This window comes from Nycticebus coucang, chromosome 3 (genome assembly GCF_027406575.1).
Source record: "Nycticebus coucang isolate mNycCou1 chromosome 3, mNycCou1.pri, whole genome shotgun sequence".
In the NCBI taxonomy this organism is placed as follows: Eukaryota; Metazoa; Chordata; class Mammalia; order Primates; family Lorisidae; genus Nycticebus; species Nycticebus coucang.
In genome coordinates this window covers 52,762,698-52,779,560 of record NC_069782.1, presented here as the reverse complement: position 1 = coordinate 52,779,560, position 16,863 = coordinate 52,762,698, and the positions used below count along the sequence as shown (strand labels likewise).

The 16,863-nt window shown below is 41.1% G+C and overlaps 1 protein-coding gene across 1 annotated transcript in view; it reads left to right on the top strand.

Annotated features, from left to right (window-relative positions):
• The first annotated feature begins 11,203 nt into the window (after positions 1 to 11,203).
• KCNMB4 (potassium calcium-activated channel subfamily M regulatory beta subunit 4) overlaps positions 11,204 to 16,863 on the top strand; it is a 72,576-nt gene continuing 66,916 nt past the window's right edge. Inside the window, exon 1 of the mRNA XM_053584497.1 lies at positions 11,204 to 11,778. Within this exon, the coding sequence (XP_053440472.1) occupies positions 11,443 to 11,778 (336 nt within the window). The 5' untranslated portion in view covers positions 11,204 to 11,442. The remainder of the gene's footprint in view (positions 11,779 to 16,863) is intronic.

Genomic DNA, 16,863 nt, shown 5'->3' with positions numbered 1-16,863 from the left:
AGGTACTTGATAAATACTTGTTTGGATGGTAAAAGTTGATATTTCAATTTGAAAATAAAATGTACAAATTAAAGCATTGGGCTTTGAGATAATTTACTATCTTTTGCGGTAATTTTACTTTCACAATGTCTTTCTTAAGCACTTCAGTTAACTTTCACAAATTTCAAATATTTCAACTGTACCCTTTCTAGTTGATCCTTTTCCTCATTCACAAACTGTGGATCTACATTGTTACATCCATTGCTTATAAAATAATGCAGCTTCTGAACATGGCTGTAAAGGAGGATTCATCTCATTTAACTTAGATTTGCTAAAAAGCATCAAGTTTGCAAAAATAGTTGCTGAAAACCCAAACAAATGTGTGTGGAAACAAGGAGGATGTCCATATTACATGTTTTTAGCCATGGTTTATTTGTGTGTTAACAAAGACAACCTAGAAATACCTACTAGATTTCACTGAGATAGTCTCTGGAGAATGAGAGAAGACAGAGATGTCTTTATTTTCTAAAAGCTGGATCCTAATGGCAGGTCACAGCGCTTCCTCCTTGCCACTGGCGTTACCAGCAACTTGGGTTGTACCAGGAATAGACAGATCTGGGACATGAAGGAAATAAAACACATGGAATGTAGAAACTGGGATCTCTAGCTAACCCAGTAGTTGAGTGTGTTGAGTTAAATAGGGTACACTGAATCAAGGTAATTATTTATTTACTTTTGCGCTTTGGTAAAAGAATTAAAAAGGTGGATATTACATGGCTTAAGAGTAGTTCATATTTAGGCCAACATAAGTTGTGATTCTGTTGCCAAAAATACTAACATAATCTTAACCTACACTGAGAAAAAAGTACAGTGCCCAGAACCAGGACGCCCACAGTATTTCAAGTAGTCTCGTCACAAGTCTGAAATGTCTGGTCCCGTCGAATGCCCAATTTAAAGAGCTGCCATGTCTAGGGATGGAGAGGCGGATGCCTTCCGGCTGCCAGGCAGCAGTATACTGTGTGTTCTTTCCTACACTGTCAGATCCTGCATGAAGAACAGCATCACGATGTGCTTGCTTTGGCAGCCCGTACATTAAAACTGAAGAATCGCTTCAAAAGACACATCATAGTGTCCCCATCTTACATTAAGTGTCTTACAAAACAACAAGGAGCTAGGAATAAAACATTGGGAAGCTGATCCTCAAGTATCAAATTCAGGAGCTGTCAGTAGAAAGCAAATTAAGTTCATTGACTAAAGAGCAGAACTATGACCAAAAAAAGATTTCAGTACAACATTAAAAAGTAACTGAGGTAGTTAAGACTTTGAAATGAGTTGCCTTGTAAGGCATTAGATTCAACCTCATAGAACATAAGCTTAGAGCTACTGGCTAGATAGTGTTCTGTCTTAGGTAAGGAGTTAAACTGAACGTCTTAATGTTCCTGCAGCTCATTGGAAAAACGTTAAAAGGAAGTAGAATAATTACTTCATTTCAGCAGATCTGTCAACAAATGTAAGGCACTTACACCATTTTATGTACAAACTAAAGTAGCTCAATTAAACTATAACAAGCTACCAATGGCAAAATAATCCCAGTTTTAAGGATATTATATAGGAAAGAATATGCATCTTATAATTAATGAGATGTAGGATCTCGGAGAAGAGACAACTGAAGAACAACTAAAGGGAAACATGACAACTGTCTTCAAATAGAAAGGCTATAAATGAGGAAAAGGGCAAGTCTTCACAGGTAGAACTTGAATGAGACAGATTTTGCTTCTATATTAACCTACAATGCTATAACAGTAGCAGCTGCTTCATGAAAGGTTCTATCAATAAAAATATTCAAGCAGAAACTGGATGACCATCAGAATTGCTATTGTCAAGACTTTCCTGAAAAAAAGTTGGATTTGATAAATCCTAAGGCCTCTTTCAGCTCTTTAAGATGTTACCCTTCTCTTGTTTTGAAGTTGTGAACTCTTAAATCATCAGCCTTCAAAGCACATATTAAAGCACTGACCTTAAAGATAAGCTGTTCTGTGAACTGTGGGTAGGTTTACTTAAGTAACGTCTGTATCTGTGGAAAGAGAATTAAACCAAAAAGAATTATAAAAGGCAACTTTATTCAACTTACCTGTTGTGTTTTCTTTTGACTTTAAGAGCAGGAACATAAAACGTTACTAAAGCACAATAAATGGTAAATCACGTGTGTCTACGTTCACCACATTCATTTAGGTAAGTATTTTAATCTTAAAGGAGAGAAGAGACAGTTTGGGGTAAGTTTTTTGAGGTAAATGTTTAGCCTGAAATTATATATTCCATTAGTTTGCAATTTTCTGTTTCATGCTATAGCAGTGATCATGTAAGTTAGACTGGGCAATATTACTATTTCTTACATAAAAAGAAAATTTTTCATTAAATTTAGTGTATAAAACACTCACTTTGGACTGAGATAGCTGTAGGAACTCACCAAAGTTAGCCCCTAGTTAGGTAATTCTTAAACTAATGTGCCTAAGAATTACCTGGGGAGTGTGTTAATAATGTTTTAAGCCCCATCTGCAAACATTGATTTTTTTTTTTTGGTAGACAGAGTGTCACTTTATGGCCCTCGGTAGAGTGCCGTGGCCTCACACAGCTCACAGCAACCTCCAACTCATGGGCTTAAGCGATTCTCTTGCCTCAGCCTCCCAAGTAGCTGGGACTACAGGCGCCCACCACAACGCCCGGCTATTTTTTGTTTTTTTTTTTTGCAGTTTGGCCGGGGCCGGGTTTGAACCTGCCACCCTCGGTATTTGGGGCCGGTGCCTTACCGACTGAGCCACAGGTGCCGCCCTGATTTTTTTTTTTTTAATGTACTTTAAAAAAGGAACATGTACTTTAGCAAATACCACAGTAATCTCTGAAGTTACTGAACTACCAGTCACACTTAAAACTATTTTCCCTACCATACAGGTACTCACTAGAATAAAATCTTTAATTCTGGTGAAATCCCACTAAATTAATTTTGGGATGATCTGCACATAATCAGGCAATATTTATTTACTTTTTATTGGGTCATCCAATGTTCTAGAACAGAAACCATGCTATTAAAATACTATTTATTAGGATAACAGGAGGAAAGCTGAATCCATTCTCAAGTATAAAACAGTGAAGACACTTTTACTTACTTCCTGGGAATATTTTTGCTAGATCTCCAATCTGTATGCATAAAAACTGCTAATGGTAGTTACATGCATCATCAATTCTATGTGCAAAGTTTTTTTATCCCAATTATCTGGTATTGTAAATACTATGATAAGATTTAATGATAAATCTGTTATCATAAGATAGACTTCTTTAGAAAGGTAATCATTTCCATATGTTTATCATACATTTTTCTTTCAGTAATTTAAATGGCTTCTTGAAAATATAAAATTCACAAGGCTGTAAATGTCAGTTCCCTGTCTCTGAAAATCCAAATATTGGGCGGCGCCCATAGCTCAGTGGGTGGATCGCTGACCACATATACAGAGGCTGAAAGTTCGAACCCGGGCCAGCTAAAACAACAACTGCAACAACAAAAATAGCTGGGTGTTGTGGCAGGCGCCTGTAGTCCCACAGATATTTGGGAGGCTGAGGCAAGAGGATCGCTTAAGCCCAAGAGTTTGAGGTTGCTGTGAGCTTTGACACCGTGGCACTCTACCCAGGGTGACAGCTTGAGACTTTGTCTCAAAAAAAAAAAAAAAAGAAAAAGAAAATTCAAATATTGAATAGTCAAATTCAATACTTTAGCTAATAAACTCGTACACATACCAAAATCAAATTTTCATTCTTCATGAGATTTTAGTTTTTATTTTCAGGCTTGACAGACACCTACTATAAGTTTTGGTATTTTAGAAAAGTTGAAATAAAACTGGCTTTATATGAAAAGTATTGGTTCCCTTAAGCAATAATAATTGAAGGTACTGAGGAAAACAGAATTCTTCACTATAAATCAGAGCTGATCCTTAATTTGCATAAGCATTTCCTGAAATAATGTTTTGGTGATTTTTCCCCCTTTTTGCCATAAGGGACATTTTGACCACGTAATTTTTTTAAACTTATAATAAATGCCTTTGTCATCCAAGCCAATCTATTCAGTAGTGCAGACTGCAGATAATTCCGGTAAGAACACACAAGTTCTTCAAAACAGTTGAGAAGAAATGCCTCACATTTCAAGTGCATACCGATGTCCACAAATCATTTGTCTGCTTGGTTCTTTTGGAATCAGACCTCTCCTTTATAAAGGAAAAACTTTCAAATTAAACATTTATTCAAAATTATACATCTCAATGAGACAACATTTCATGAGGGAATGACATAAATAGTTCCATCTTACGTATAAAAATAAAGATTTGGGGCAGTAAGAATGTTTTAAAAGCTACCTTTAAATCTGTTACATACCGAACATTTATTTTAAGGTTGAGTTCTAATTACCATATGTAACAGTGCATGAAAAATGGCTGTCTTTGAGTAAAATATTTCCCCTCTTTAGAGAAAGACATTTTTGATTATCTTAAATATCTTAAATTACTGTCCTCATATGGTTAATATTCTTGAAATATAAAACATGTTATGTCCCTTTATTGCATAAAAGTTATACCTCAGTTTTTAAAAATGCAAGTCATGTCTCTCTGCTCATAAAATTATTTTCAGATTTCTCTGTTTCAGCTAAAGTTTAGTATACATTTTTTCAGTTCACTCTAAATTATGTAAAATAGATCTAAAATATGAATATTAGTTGACTTGTGTATATTATTTAGAATTCAAATTCTCTTTACATTTATAATGACATCGTTAATCAATGACAAAATTCATTATACCATAACAAGTGTTTGTAAGTTGGGTTATCATACAAAAGAAAGGTGCAGGCTTTTGTTTTAGAGGGTATTAAAGTAGGGTATCCTTCTCAAATTGGAATTATCTATTTTTCCTGGCATTTTGGGTTAGGGTAAGGCCTTAGTTTACTAAACCATATCAAAAGAAAATACTGGAGAAAATGGAAGATGAGCATTGGAAAAGGCCCTGGTGGGACATGATAGCTGTCTTCCCATGTCTGAAGTGGAGTCATTGGTAAGGTTTTATGTTTTAGAAGTATCTTTATCCTTCATAAACCAGAGGAAAGAATAAAGACCATTATACAGATGTCCTGACAAGGCAAAATTTTTTTTTTTTTTTTGAGACAGTATCACTCTGTTGCCCTGGGTAGAGTGCTGTGGAGTTGCAGCTCACAGCAACCTCAAACTCTTGGGCTTGAACAATCCTCTTGCCTCAGCCCCTCAAGGGGATGGGACTATAGGTGCCCATTACAGTGGCCTGGCTATTTTTCTGTTGCAATTTGTCATTGTTTTAACTGGCCCAGGCCAGGTTCGAACCGCCAACTTGGGTGTATGTGGCTGGCGCCATACCCACTGAGCCACAGGCGCCGCCAGTTTTTTCTATTTTTAGTAGACAAGTTTCGCTGTAGCTCAAGCTGGTCTTGAACTCCTGAGCTCAAGCAATCTACCTGCTTCAGCCTCCCAGAGTGCTAGGATTACAGGCGTGAGCCACCACGGCCAGCTGGCAAATTCCAATCTGCAATAAGAAAATACCACTAAATAATTTTCTTAAGGATTCAAAAATCAAGTGGATAGTATTGGGAGTTGATTTTTCCAGCGCTATAAGTATCCAAGGCAAAGACAACAAAAACTATTGTTAGAAGTATAAGGTGATCTTGTGCATGAAGAGGATAGTATTTCCTTTCTCTCTAGATTCAGTGACTTGTTTATTAACATCTGGTTATTCTCTGTATTTACTTCTACTTTGAATCTAGCTTGAATTTCTACCAAGCCACTAGAAACTTAAATACTACACTTATACTATCCTTGCCCCACATGAAACAGTACTACTTACATTTGCTAAGCATCTGAAAAAGAGCTATACTCAACACAATGTGATTCAAAGTAAAATTAAACAATGGTACCAAATTATGTCATTAGCTCCTTCATCCTTCCCATTGTCCCCTTCATAATCAGGCTTCACATAGGGATTTCAATGAAGCCTAACTATACTTGAATGTAAATATATAAACACAATTAAATACATACATAAATGCTTTTTGTAAGAGTTTTTGAAAAGTCAATTTCTTAAAGGTGACATGGTATAGGAGAAAAACAATGTAAATTGTAATTTCCTGTCCTTTTCACTTAATATGTGTGTGTGTAGCCTTTCAAAGATTAATCTCTGACTTTTGTTCTCTCTTCTTCTCATTAGTGCATTTTTAGATAACCCCGTTTATATTAAGTGTTCTATAGATAACAGTCCATTTCTTCAAATACAAACACTCCTGTATCACACTAGGAGACACTCTCCATATGTCAGGACCTTTTAATTAGACTTGGTGCTGTTACATGGCAATACTGAAATTTTTAAGAACATGGCAATTAACCAAAACTTGGAATTATAGACTAGAATGTAAAACTATCATCTTGTCCAACCCTTTCCTGTGAAGAGGAGGAAGCAATCTAAATGTGTCCCCAAATTTCATGTGTTGGAAACTTAATTCCCAAATTCCTATGCTGATGGTATTTGGAGGCGGGGCCTCTGGGAGGTAATTAGGAATAAATCCGGTGGCTTTGTAAGAAGAGTGACCTGAGCTAATAAGGATGCTCTGCTCACCACGTGACACCTTCTGCTGTGAAACCCTGCGCAGACGCCACTGTCACGTTCTTGGACTTTCAGTCACTAGATCTGTAAGAAATAAATTTCTTTCTAAATTGCTCAGCCTGAGGTATACTATTAACAGAAAACAGATGAAGAAAAGTATTTACCTTATTTCAAATTATTTATTATAAAAGCTGGAACCAAAATGCCTTGGCTTCTAGCATTGTAATTTGAAAGCTTATTTCCATTTTACTACAATACTATACGTGTATAAACATCTCACATAAAAATTCACATCAATTATCATAAAAGACTAGTAGATAGTGAGAATTTAGGAACTCTAGCCAGCACTTCTGCCATGGTATTAAGAATTTACTGTTATCAGCCAGTATGATGTTCATGTCTGTAATCTTAGCGCTTCAGAAGGCCAAGACAGGAGGATCCCTTTTGGCCAAGAGTTCAAGACTAGCCTGAGCAACATAGTAAGACACAGCCATTGCAAAAAAGATTACTTTTACTTAGCCAGCTGTGGCAGGCATCTGGAGTTACAGGTACTCTCCAGGCCAAGGTGGGAAGATTGCTTACACCCAGGTTACAGTGGGGTGTGATCCCACCACTGCACTCCAGCCACCACGCACTGCATAAATTGAGAACCTATCTCCAAAAAGCAAAATTTTTAAAGAAGTTACTAATATAAATTGATTATCTGTGGTTATTTTTCTTTTTGCTTTTCTCAATTGCAAACATAAGGGCTATATGCAAACATACAAAATAAATTTTAAATAATCACTAGTTCAAACAAAATGCAAACTTTTAGGAAGTTTTTTGATATTTAAGATCCCTCTGTTCTAATATACTATGATTATAAATAAATATAGTAGTGTTTTCAGTAATAATTATATAGTCAATATAGTAAGTTTTTAGCTAGGAAAAAATTATTAGAAAATACAGTGGCCATGCAGGAAATTTGAGTTTAAAATTTTGAGACTAAAAACATTAACATTCATAGTGGAGCACTGCAAGAAAGTTAATTTCTTGGTATCAGCAAGCTAGAAATCTTTTAGTAGAACAGTAAACTTTGAAGTTAAAGCCAGCTAAAGAAAGGAAATTCAATTTTCTATATTAACAAAATCTACAATTATAGCTACCAAATCAAAAAGAAAATATAAACTGTTCCTATATGATTTTCTTTGGTGACTCACCCATATTTTCATGTTTATTCTCATCCAATTATCTTTGTTGAAAAGGTCTAAAACCTATCAAATGTGAATTTTAATGAAAGGTAATGATACAATATTAATTTCCTCACCTATGTATTTTAGAAGTGTTTACTGGTAGTTATAGAAAAACTGCGTAATGTGCCAATTTTTGAAATATCATATAAACATTTTCTCAGCGTGTTCTAAATGCTCTTCAATTATTCCTGGGATATAAAAGCCTTCCTTATAATTCCTTTTAGAATCTTTTTTTTTTTTTTTTTTGTAGAGACAGAGTCTCACTTTGTCACTCTCTGTAGAGTGCTGTACAGTCACAGCTCACAGCAACTTCCAAATCCTGGGCTGAGGTAATTCTCTTGACTCAGCCTCCTGAGTAGCTGGGACTACAGGCACTCGCCACAACACCCCGGCTATTTTTTTGTTGTTGTTGTTGCAGTTTGGCCGGAGCCACGTTTGAACCCGCCACCCTCGGTATATGGGGCCGGAGCTCTACCCACTGAGCCACAGGCACTGCTCCTAGAATCTTTTAATAAAAGGGAATATACATATGAAATTGTATATTGCATACTTTAACAAATCAGTCACAAGACCTTGTGAAGAATATTGGTCATGTGAACAAATCATAAGTAACTATAGTTTTAATGTTCTTGTTTAGATAGGTTTTATTTTTTCTTTAAACGGAACTTCATCAAGACTCAGCCATTGACTGTCCTAGAAAAACTGGTGCAGCAATGACATTCATCAAATTAGTCAGTCTGGTTCAGAGTATTTTATTTGTTAATCTAAATTGGTGCAACATTGTTCAGAGAAAGGACTAGCTGCTTTTCTTGTGCTGCCTCCCCCTCCACAAGGGTGACCTCAGAGTTCAGCATTTCTGAGGTGCCCAGCCATTCTTACTACCTTTCTGTAGTAAATACTGACCCATTTTCTGCAATTGAGGGGCTGACACGTTAAATTTTTTCTTGGGAATGTGATAAGGTAGTCCCCCTTCAAGTAAATGAAACTAATAACAAACATTTCCAGTGTTTCATTAAGGAAAAAATATAAATTGATTTATTTTGAAGTTTTTTTAATATTTTTGATTTTCAGTAAGAAAGATGAAAATAATGAGTTCAGAGAAAACAAACAAGCTAATTTTTAAAAAAAAGGAAACAAGAGAGAAATATTTAAAGAACAGAAGACTGGATGGCAACAGTTTCTTCAAATACCCTAACTGCAAGGGGAAAAAATAGACAAGGACCTAGAAAAAAAATGGATTTAAAAGCGTTTAAGAACTTAAATTAAGACAGAATTTTCTGATATTGCTCTGTAGACTTAGAAGAACATCTTACTTCAGTTTGGAGGCAGAGGTCTCATTCACAAAACACTTTTGAGTTCTGGAATCAGTGAAAAATGAATCATATTCATTAAATTAGTCACAGCCCCCCATCTTCGTGCTTTATGAGCATTAACAGGAGTTAATCCTGCCTTAAGGTCCCTCAGCATACAAGATAGCATCAATAGATCTTCTAATTTGCTCATCACCGCCTCAGATTTTAGTCACGACTTTAGCTTTGTTTAAAAAGTATTATTATAGGGTGGCACCTGTGGCTCAAGGGGTAGGGCGCCGGTCCCATATGCCGGAGGTGGCGGGTTCAAACCCAGCCCTGGCCAAAAAAAAAAAAAAAATAAATAAATAAAAAGTATTATTATAACCTGCAACAGAAAAAAAAATCAGAGTAAAGATTTGTGATCTCTATTAAGCTATGTCAATTATTAAACTCATTTTCCTTGAAGTAATGTAATCACTACCAATTGTCTTAAAAATCTATTCCCTCAAAGCTTGAAAGTTATTAAAGTACAAGAAGTTTTCCAAAACCCTGCATCTACTTAGCGTCTTCGTATAATTAAACTGGATTTGTCCATTGCTTGCAAATGCTTGTTAATCTAGCAAAGCAAGGTAGTACTTCAAAATAACCACCTGATCAGAACTGAGGTTGAAAGATACTCAATATCAATTAAATAATTGAAGTGCAGGAGAGACAAGTAAAGAATTCCAGGATTCTGTGCTTCCATATTCATCAAAACCATAATTTAGAATTTTATTTATTTAGGACTTAGAAACCAAGATAAAGACCTTAATGTGTATTTCGCAAGGAAGTGAACATTCTGACTTTATTTTTCACAATATAGGTCGAAATAGTCCTCCAGTTTGATTTTATGATAAAAATATGGTTTGGAAAAAGGTGATTTTAACTTTAAAAAAAAGTCACAGAAAGACTTAAGTTGAAAGTGTGCACGGGCGGGGCAGCGGTGGGGGGAGCAACGAGAAGCATTAAGAGAGCAGAACGCAGCTCTAGGAACGGTACCTGTCCCACAGAGAGTCTGCGCACCTCTGTCGCCTTCCACAGCGCTCCTGGAAAGCGCATCTAAAATCCCGGGGGCGGGCCGGGGTGGCAGGACACCTAAGGAGTGGAACAGAACAGAATAATTCTGCTGTCGCCAACCTCCAAGCGAGGGTAGGTCCCCATGAGGAAAGTGGCGTTTCTTTTCAGGCTGCAAGCCTCTCCACCCGTCTCCGGTGCTTGCTACTCAGCCTCAGCCACGGGGGGCAAATCGAGGTGGGGTCGACCCGGCTGCTAGAGACCTAAGTCGTCACCAGGTTCACCGAGGAGGACCCAGGCAGTGTTCCTGGGTCTTGCCAGTCGCAGCCTGGAGCCTCCACAGCAAACTGCCTCAAGCCTGTGCGCTCCAATCCCGCAGCTCTCTGGGTCGGCCGGCGCGTCGTGGGGGCGGACGGGTCTCGCCTGCAGCCCGGCCCGGGGCCGCCCCGGCGCTCCCCTCCTCGGTCCGCTCAGCCCCCGCAGCCCAGCGTCCTCTGTGTCACCGAGCGCGCTTCCCGGAGCGCAGGCTGTGGGTGGCGGGCGCACGCTCCCGCCGGCTAACCAATCCCCGCCTGGAGTTCAAGCTTCCCGCCGCGGCCCCGCCACTGCGCCCTCCCCTCCGTCCCTTTCCTTTTATAACTTTCCCTCCGGCTGGGCGCTATCGAGACTCAGCTTCCGTGCCGGACGCCGCTCCACCGGGACTCAGCGAGGACTCGGAGCCGAGCGCAGCCGCGGGCCCCGAGCTCGCCGGCTCCTCGCCCCCAGGAGCTGCCCCGGGCGGGGCGGGGCGGGGCGGGGAGCTCGGGGCGGAGCCGCCTCCCGCGCGGGGCGCCCCGGGCTCGCCCGGGCCCCGCCGCTCCTCCCCTCGGGGCGGCCGCCCGGCGAGTCCGCGGAGAGGCGGCGGCCGGCGGGCGATGGGGACTGGGAGACGCCCGGCCAGAGGAGGCGGGGTGGGGGCGGTGGGGAGCGTGCGGGGGCGGCGGCCGGCGGGGGCCGCCAGAGGGTGCAGGCGGCTCTGAAGCGGCGGCCGCGGGGTGGGGGGCGCTGCCGCCGCCGAGGCGTCGCCGGCCTCGGCCCCTTTGTTCTCGCGCGCCCCCCCGCGCCGCCCACTCCCCTGCTGTCGCGCGGCGGCGGCGGCGGCTGCTCCTCCCGCCCGAGGCAGGCAGGCTCGGCGCCGGGGGCGGGAGGGGGCGGAGGAGCGCGCCGGCCGCCGCGAGTCGGGGGCGATGGCGAAGCTCCGGGTGTCTTACGAGTACACGGAAGCCGAGGACAAGAGCATCCGGCTCGGCTTGTTCCTCATCATCTCCGGCGTCGTGTCGCTCTTCATCTTTGGCTTCTGCTGGCTCAGTCCCGCGCTGCAGGATCTGCAAGCCACGGCGGCCAACTGCACGGTGCTGTCGGTGCAGCAGATCGGCGAGGTGTTCGAGTGCACCTTCACCTGTGGCGCCGACTGCAGGGGCACCTCGCAGTACCCCTGCGTCCAGGTCTACGTGAACAACTCCGAGTCCAACTCCAGGGCGCTGCTGCACAGCGACGAGCACCAGCTCCTGACCAACCCCAAGGTGAGGGCGCGCCGTGCGCCTGGGGTCCCTGCGGGAGCTCGGGGGTCCCGGGGGCATCGCGGGTGTGAGACTGCACGGTGTGGCCTCGGAGCGTGCTCGCGCGGCTGGGGCCCGGCTGTGCTCAAACCAGGAAAGAGGACCTAGGGGAGCCGTAGGGCGAGGGTCCTTCAGAGGGGGTCTTAGACGGCGACCTGGGGTACCCAGAGGCTCCCTTTACACCTGTCTTAGATTTTGAGGCCTCGGCCAGCCCGGGTCCTGTGCCTCCCACACGGGATTTGGAGAAATAGGGGGAGCCAAGAAGTTAACTTTTCCTCGGCAAAAGCCAGTGGTTAGCGGGCAGCCACCTGCTCCCGTGCACCGTCGAGGTTTGAGCTTCGACTGCCGCGTCAACAGCTCGGATGGAATGACCTTGTGTGAAGAGTCAAGAGGGTCTTTTAGCCTGTGGAAAGTTGCTAGACTTCCTTGCGTTTTGTCTCCACACAGACATTTTAACTTGTGGTTCAAAGATGAGCCTTTGGGGGTTGACGAACGGCCTGGAATCAAATGGGAAAATCTGTGTGGCTCCATTGTGGGGGAACGCAGAGGGCTCCCAGTTCTCACGAAATAGATTCTCCGAAGGGTCTAGAAGACCTCAGGAACAGTCTGGAGAACAGTCAAACTTACTGAAAATAGAAAGCCTTCAGGGACAGGTACTGAGGATTCCTTCCCTGCAACTTCTTCTGGCCTCACTAGCAGAAAGGAAAAAAAAAAAAAAAAAAAGATGAAACCTGGTTAGGACAAAGAGAGGGAGACTCAGAAAACTGTTCCCAGGGGAGGAAAAAAAAAGTTATAAAAAGCAGTGTACTCGGTCCGTGAACTAATTGAGCTTTGTAGTGCTCCTGGTTTTACAAGACAGGTTTTCTTTTTTTCTTCTCTTGGTCTCTTCTCCTCCCCTTGTTGCTCAGCTATCAAAAGTAAAGGTGTGTATCTGTTTGAAAGTTACTGTCATTTTTCCTGTTTGTGAGAGCCGTGCTTAAAAATCGAGCAGGAGGGCGGCGCCTGTGGCTCAATGAGTAGGGCACCGGCCCCATATACCGAGGGTGGCGGGTTCAAACCCAGCCCCGGCCGAACTGCAACCAAAAAATAGCCGGGCGTTGTGGCGGGCACCTGTAGTCCCAGATGCTCGGGAGGCTGAGGCAGGAGGATCGCGTAGGCCCAGGAGCTGGAGGTTGCTGTGAGTTCTATGACGTCATGGCACTCTACCGAGGGCGGTAAAGTGAGACTCTGTCTCTAGAAGAAAAAAAAATCGAGCAGGAACATAGTCCATAAAGGAATAAATCTATGTACATGGGAAAACTTTCTATTAAATGTGACAAGATATATGAATCCAAAAGGAGGAAAAAACTGTATATTTTAAAAGTATTTAAAACAAATTTGCTGTTGCTTTGCAGTAACATTTGTGGTCTTGTTGTCTAAGCAATAAATAATTGAATTGGGGGAAATTAAGAGAATGCTTTTTTAAAAATATGACTGTTCAGAAGAATGCTTCTGCTGACAAATCAATGTTTATCTACCTTAAAAATTGAAGATCCATAAGCAGTCTATGTAGGGATAAGAATTTAGAATGTAGAGTGTAGAGTACGGTGCTCAGGTCTTGAAGAAATGATGATGTCTCAAAGACCAATGTAAGTTAATTTGCTTATTAACCAGGAATTTAGAAAGAACTATCATGGGTTCAGAAACTTTTTTCCCCAAATTAAACAAATAATATCAAAGAAAGATGCCAAACAGTAGTAATGATTTGGAAATTCTATGGTAGTTCCTCATTCAGGAGTTGTTATAGTTGGTGAAGCATTGCTAATTATTTTAAGATAGTGGTTCGAGCATTGATAAATTGCATATATCTGTACCAGTAAATGACTAGTATCTCACCAAGACCTTGACAAATTAGAATTTATTACAAAAGACTGCTTCACAGTTTCCAGGCAGTTTTGAAGGATCTGAAAGAAAAAGTAAATTGGAATATTAGGACACTGATTTTTAAATCACTTGGAAGCAATTGGAATGCTTTATGTAATGCTAAGCTTCTCTCTGCTGCAAATAACCTGTTTTTTTCCCCCAGTGCCAATTCAGATCTTGGCAACAATTGTTTTGAAGAAGTACCTGAACAAAATAACATTTTATGAAGTAAAGTATTCAGAAAAGTAGCAGAACTAGAGAAAAATATGTTTATGTTACAGAAAGTCAATTTAGACAAGATTTCCTCAGCCAAACCACTCTTTATCCACAGTATGATTGTGTTGTAGCATTTATAGAATACAAGGTTGTTCCGTAGCATCACCTTTTAATTTTTGACAAATTAAATGCTCAGTCTGGGAATTCTTGTGTGCCAGAGTCAAATTCATAAGCAGAATATTTTCATGTTGTCCTTGCTATTGGGCAATATCTATTGCCCATTTCTGTTGCATCTCAGCTGCCTAGATCTTTTCTTTCTTTTTTTTTTTTTTTGTAGAGACAGAGTCTCACTTTATGGCCCTTGGTAGAGTGCCCTGGCCTCACACAGCTCACAGCAACCTCCAACTCCTGGGCTTAAGCGATTCTCTTGCCTCAGACTCCCGAGTAGCTGGGACTACAGGCACCCGCCACAATGCCCGGCTATGCCTAGATCTTTTCTTTGCCTTCCCTTCCCTCTTTATTGAAGGCACAGGTTCTACACCCCCTCCTTCCTAGAATATCTAGCTTCCCTACGACATCTTGGATTCTAACCCCCTTCAGCCTCCTCCTCTTTATCACCTACCATCATTTAAGAAATGATGATTTAAGAAATCATTTAGGGTATCACTTCTTGGAAAAATAGAATAAGGACTTTTTCTTCTTCCTTGAGTTTGCTGTAGTAATTTCAGTAAGAGTCAGAGAAGGGAAAAGAATATTACTAATACGTAACTCTTAAGCCATAGACTACTGAGTAGAAGTAAAGGGGAATAAATTTGATCTTTTGGCAGATGCTTTCTTTAAAATATCTTTAATTCCTATTCAATTTATTTATTTTTATTTTAATTCATATCCTTGTTGTACTAAGCAATCACTATGTCCAGACATGTAATAGAGTACTCAAGTCAACTAATTACCCACAGGGAAATGATCTGCTCTATAGATTAACTTTGGCAAAATCTAAATTTTGTGTCGATTTCCTATTGCTACTGGTTCCATCACCGTATTGTCTCTTTGTGACTCAGGGTTGTATGTGGCAAAAGTTTTGGTTCTCAACTATGTGTGGCTGGCTACACATTAGAATAACCTGGGAACCTATAAAGGCCATTTTTATGCCTGGGTGCAACCTTCAGAGACTCTTACTTGGTCTTGGGTAGGGCCTGGGCTTTGGCATTTTTTAAAAGTTGTTCAAGTGATTCTACTGTATAGAAAAGAGTAAACCACTGTCTAGAAAATGTGCTTATCTACTATTCAAGAAAAGCAACTTGAGAACCCAAAAAGATTCACTGTAATTAATACTTATATTTTTAGAGCCTGGTGTGGTGGCGCATGCCTACTTCGGAGGCTGAGGTGGTAGGAGTTCCCATCCAGAGTGGGCAACAAAGGGAGACCCTATCTCTAAAAACAATTTTTTTAGATTTAACAAAAACCTTACATTTTCAGGTTAAAAGATGCTGCATTTAGGGAGTTGATATAAAAAGGAGGACTCAAGGAAATTCAGCATACGTGATAGTTTAAAATTGGTTAGTTTAAGTGAAATGAATTTGATTCTAGACATTTGGTTTTGCATCAGTATTTAAATTAGATGGCAAAGAAAAGATGAATTTTAATCATCACTCACTTATTTGTGGGACAGGAAAAAATGGGTAATTAGAGGTTATACATTTTATTTTTGTTTTGACTTTTTTTTTCTTCTTCTGTTAATAAAAACCTTGAAACAGGCCCAGCAGTGGCTTATACCTTGCAATTCTAGCACTCTGGGAAGCCAAGGTGGCTAGATTGCTTGAGGTCAGCAGTTTGAGACCAGCCTGAGCAAGAGTGAGACCCTGTCTCTACTAAAAACAAAAAATTAGCTGGGCATTGCTGTGAGCACTTGTAGACCCAGCTACTCAGGAGGCTGAGGCAGGAGAATCAATTGAACCCAGGAGTTGTAGGTCACTGTGAGCTAGGGTGACTCTAGGGCATCCTTGCCTGGGCAACAGAGTGACACTCTGTCTCAAAAAGGGAAAAAGGCAGCTCTAAAAACAAAGGCTAGAAGTCTGTTTTCTAAGAAACCAGTACGCTAAATGTAAGGGAAATGCCCTGAGGAAAAGTAAAACTTAGTGAAGGCTTTAGGCTTTACATATTTCCCCCCGAAGCTGGATGCTAACTGCAGGGTATACTGACTTGCGATTCCTTTGGTCCCCTTCACATCCACTAGTGCACTCAGCCCTAGCACCTCTGTAGACAGTGTGGCTTGCTGCCAGGTTTGTGTGAGGAGCTGTGAGGACCACAGTGAGCGCAGCAGAAGACTGTAGAAGATGAGGGTAGGGTCCAAAAAGCATGAGATGGACTTTGGGTTGTATTCCAAGCATGATGGTAAGCTGACACAGAGCAGGGTTGAGATATATAATCAGACTTAGACTTTTAAAAAATGTAAATGATCCCTCTGGCTGCTGAGTTGAAAATAGAATTTGTCCATGTACGTATGTGTGTGCATGCACCCAGATGCACGCATGTTCACTTGGGAGAGGTGTAGAGGCGAGATTAGAAACGGGGAGTCAGTAGGACAGAAAACAGATGGTGGGGGCTTAGATCAGTGGGTAGCATGCAAAATTCACTGATGAATTGGATATGAGAGATGTGGTTTGTGTCAAGCACAGCTAAGTGAACAGAGGATTTTTTTTTTTTACTAGATGGGGAAAACTAGAGGAAGAGGAGGTCTGCAGGAGTGTTGATGAATGGGTTCAGTTTTGTGGATGCCTAATAAACACCTGTTAATGAAGGTGAATCCATGAGTTTCTGCCTCAAGGAAATTTTATTACCTAGCAGAGGAGATAGGAACACAAATAGCTGTTAAACAAGGAAAAATTCCACGTTCTACAGGGAGCTCCAACATTATGATATGAACATCCA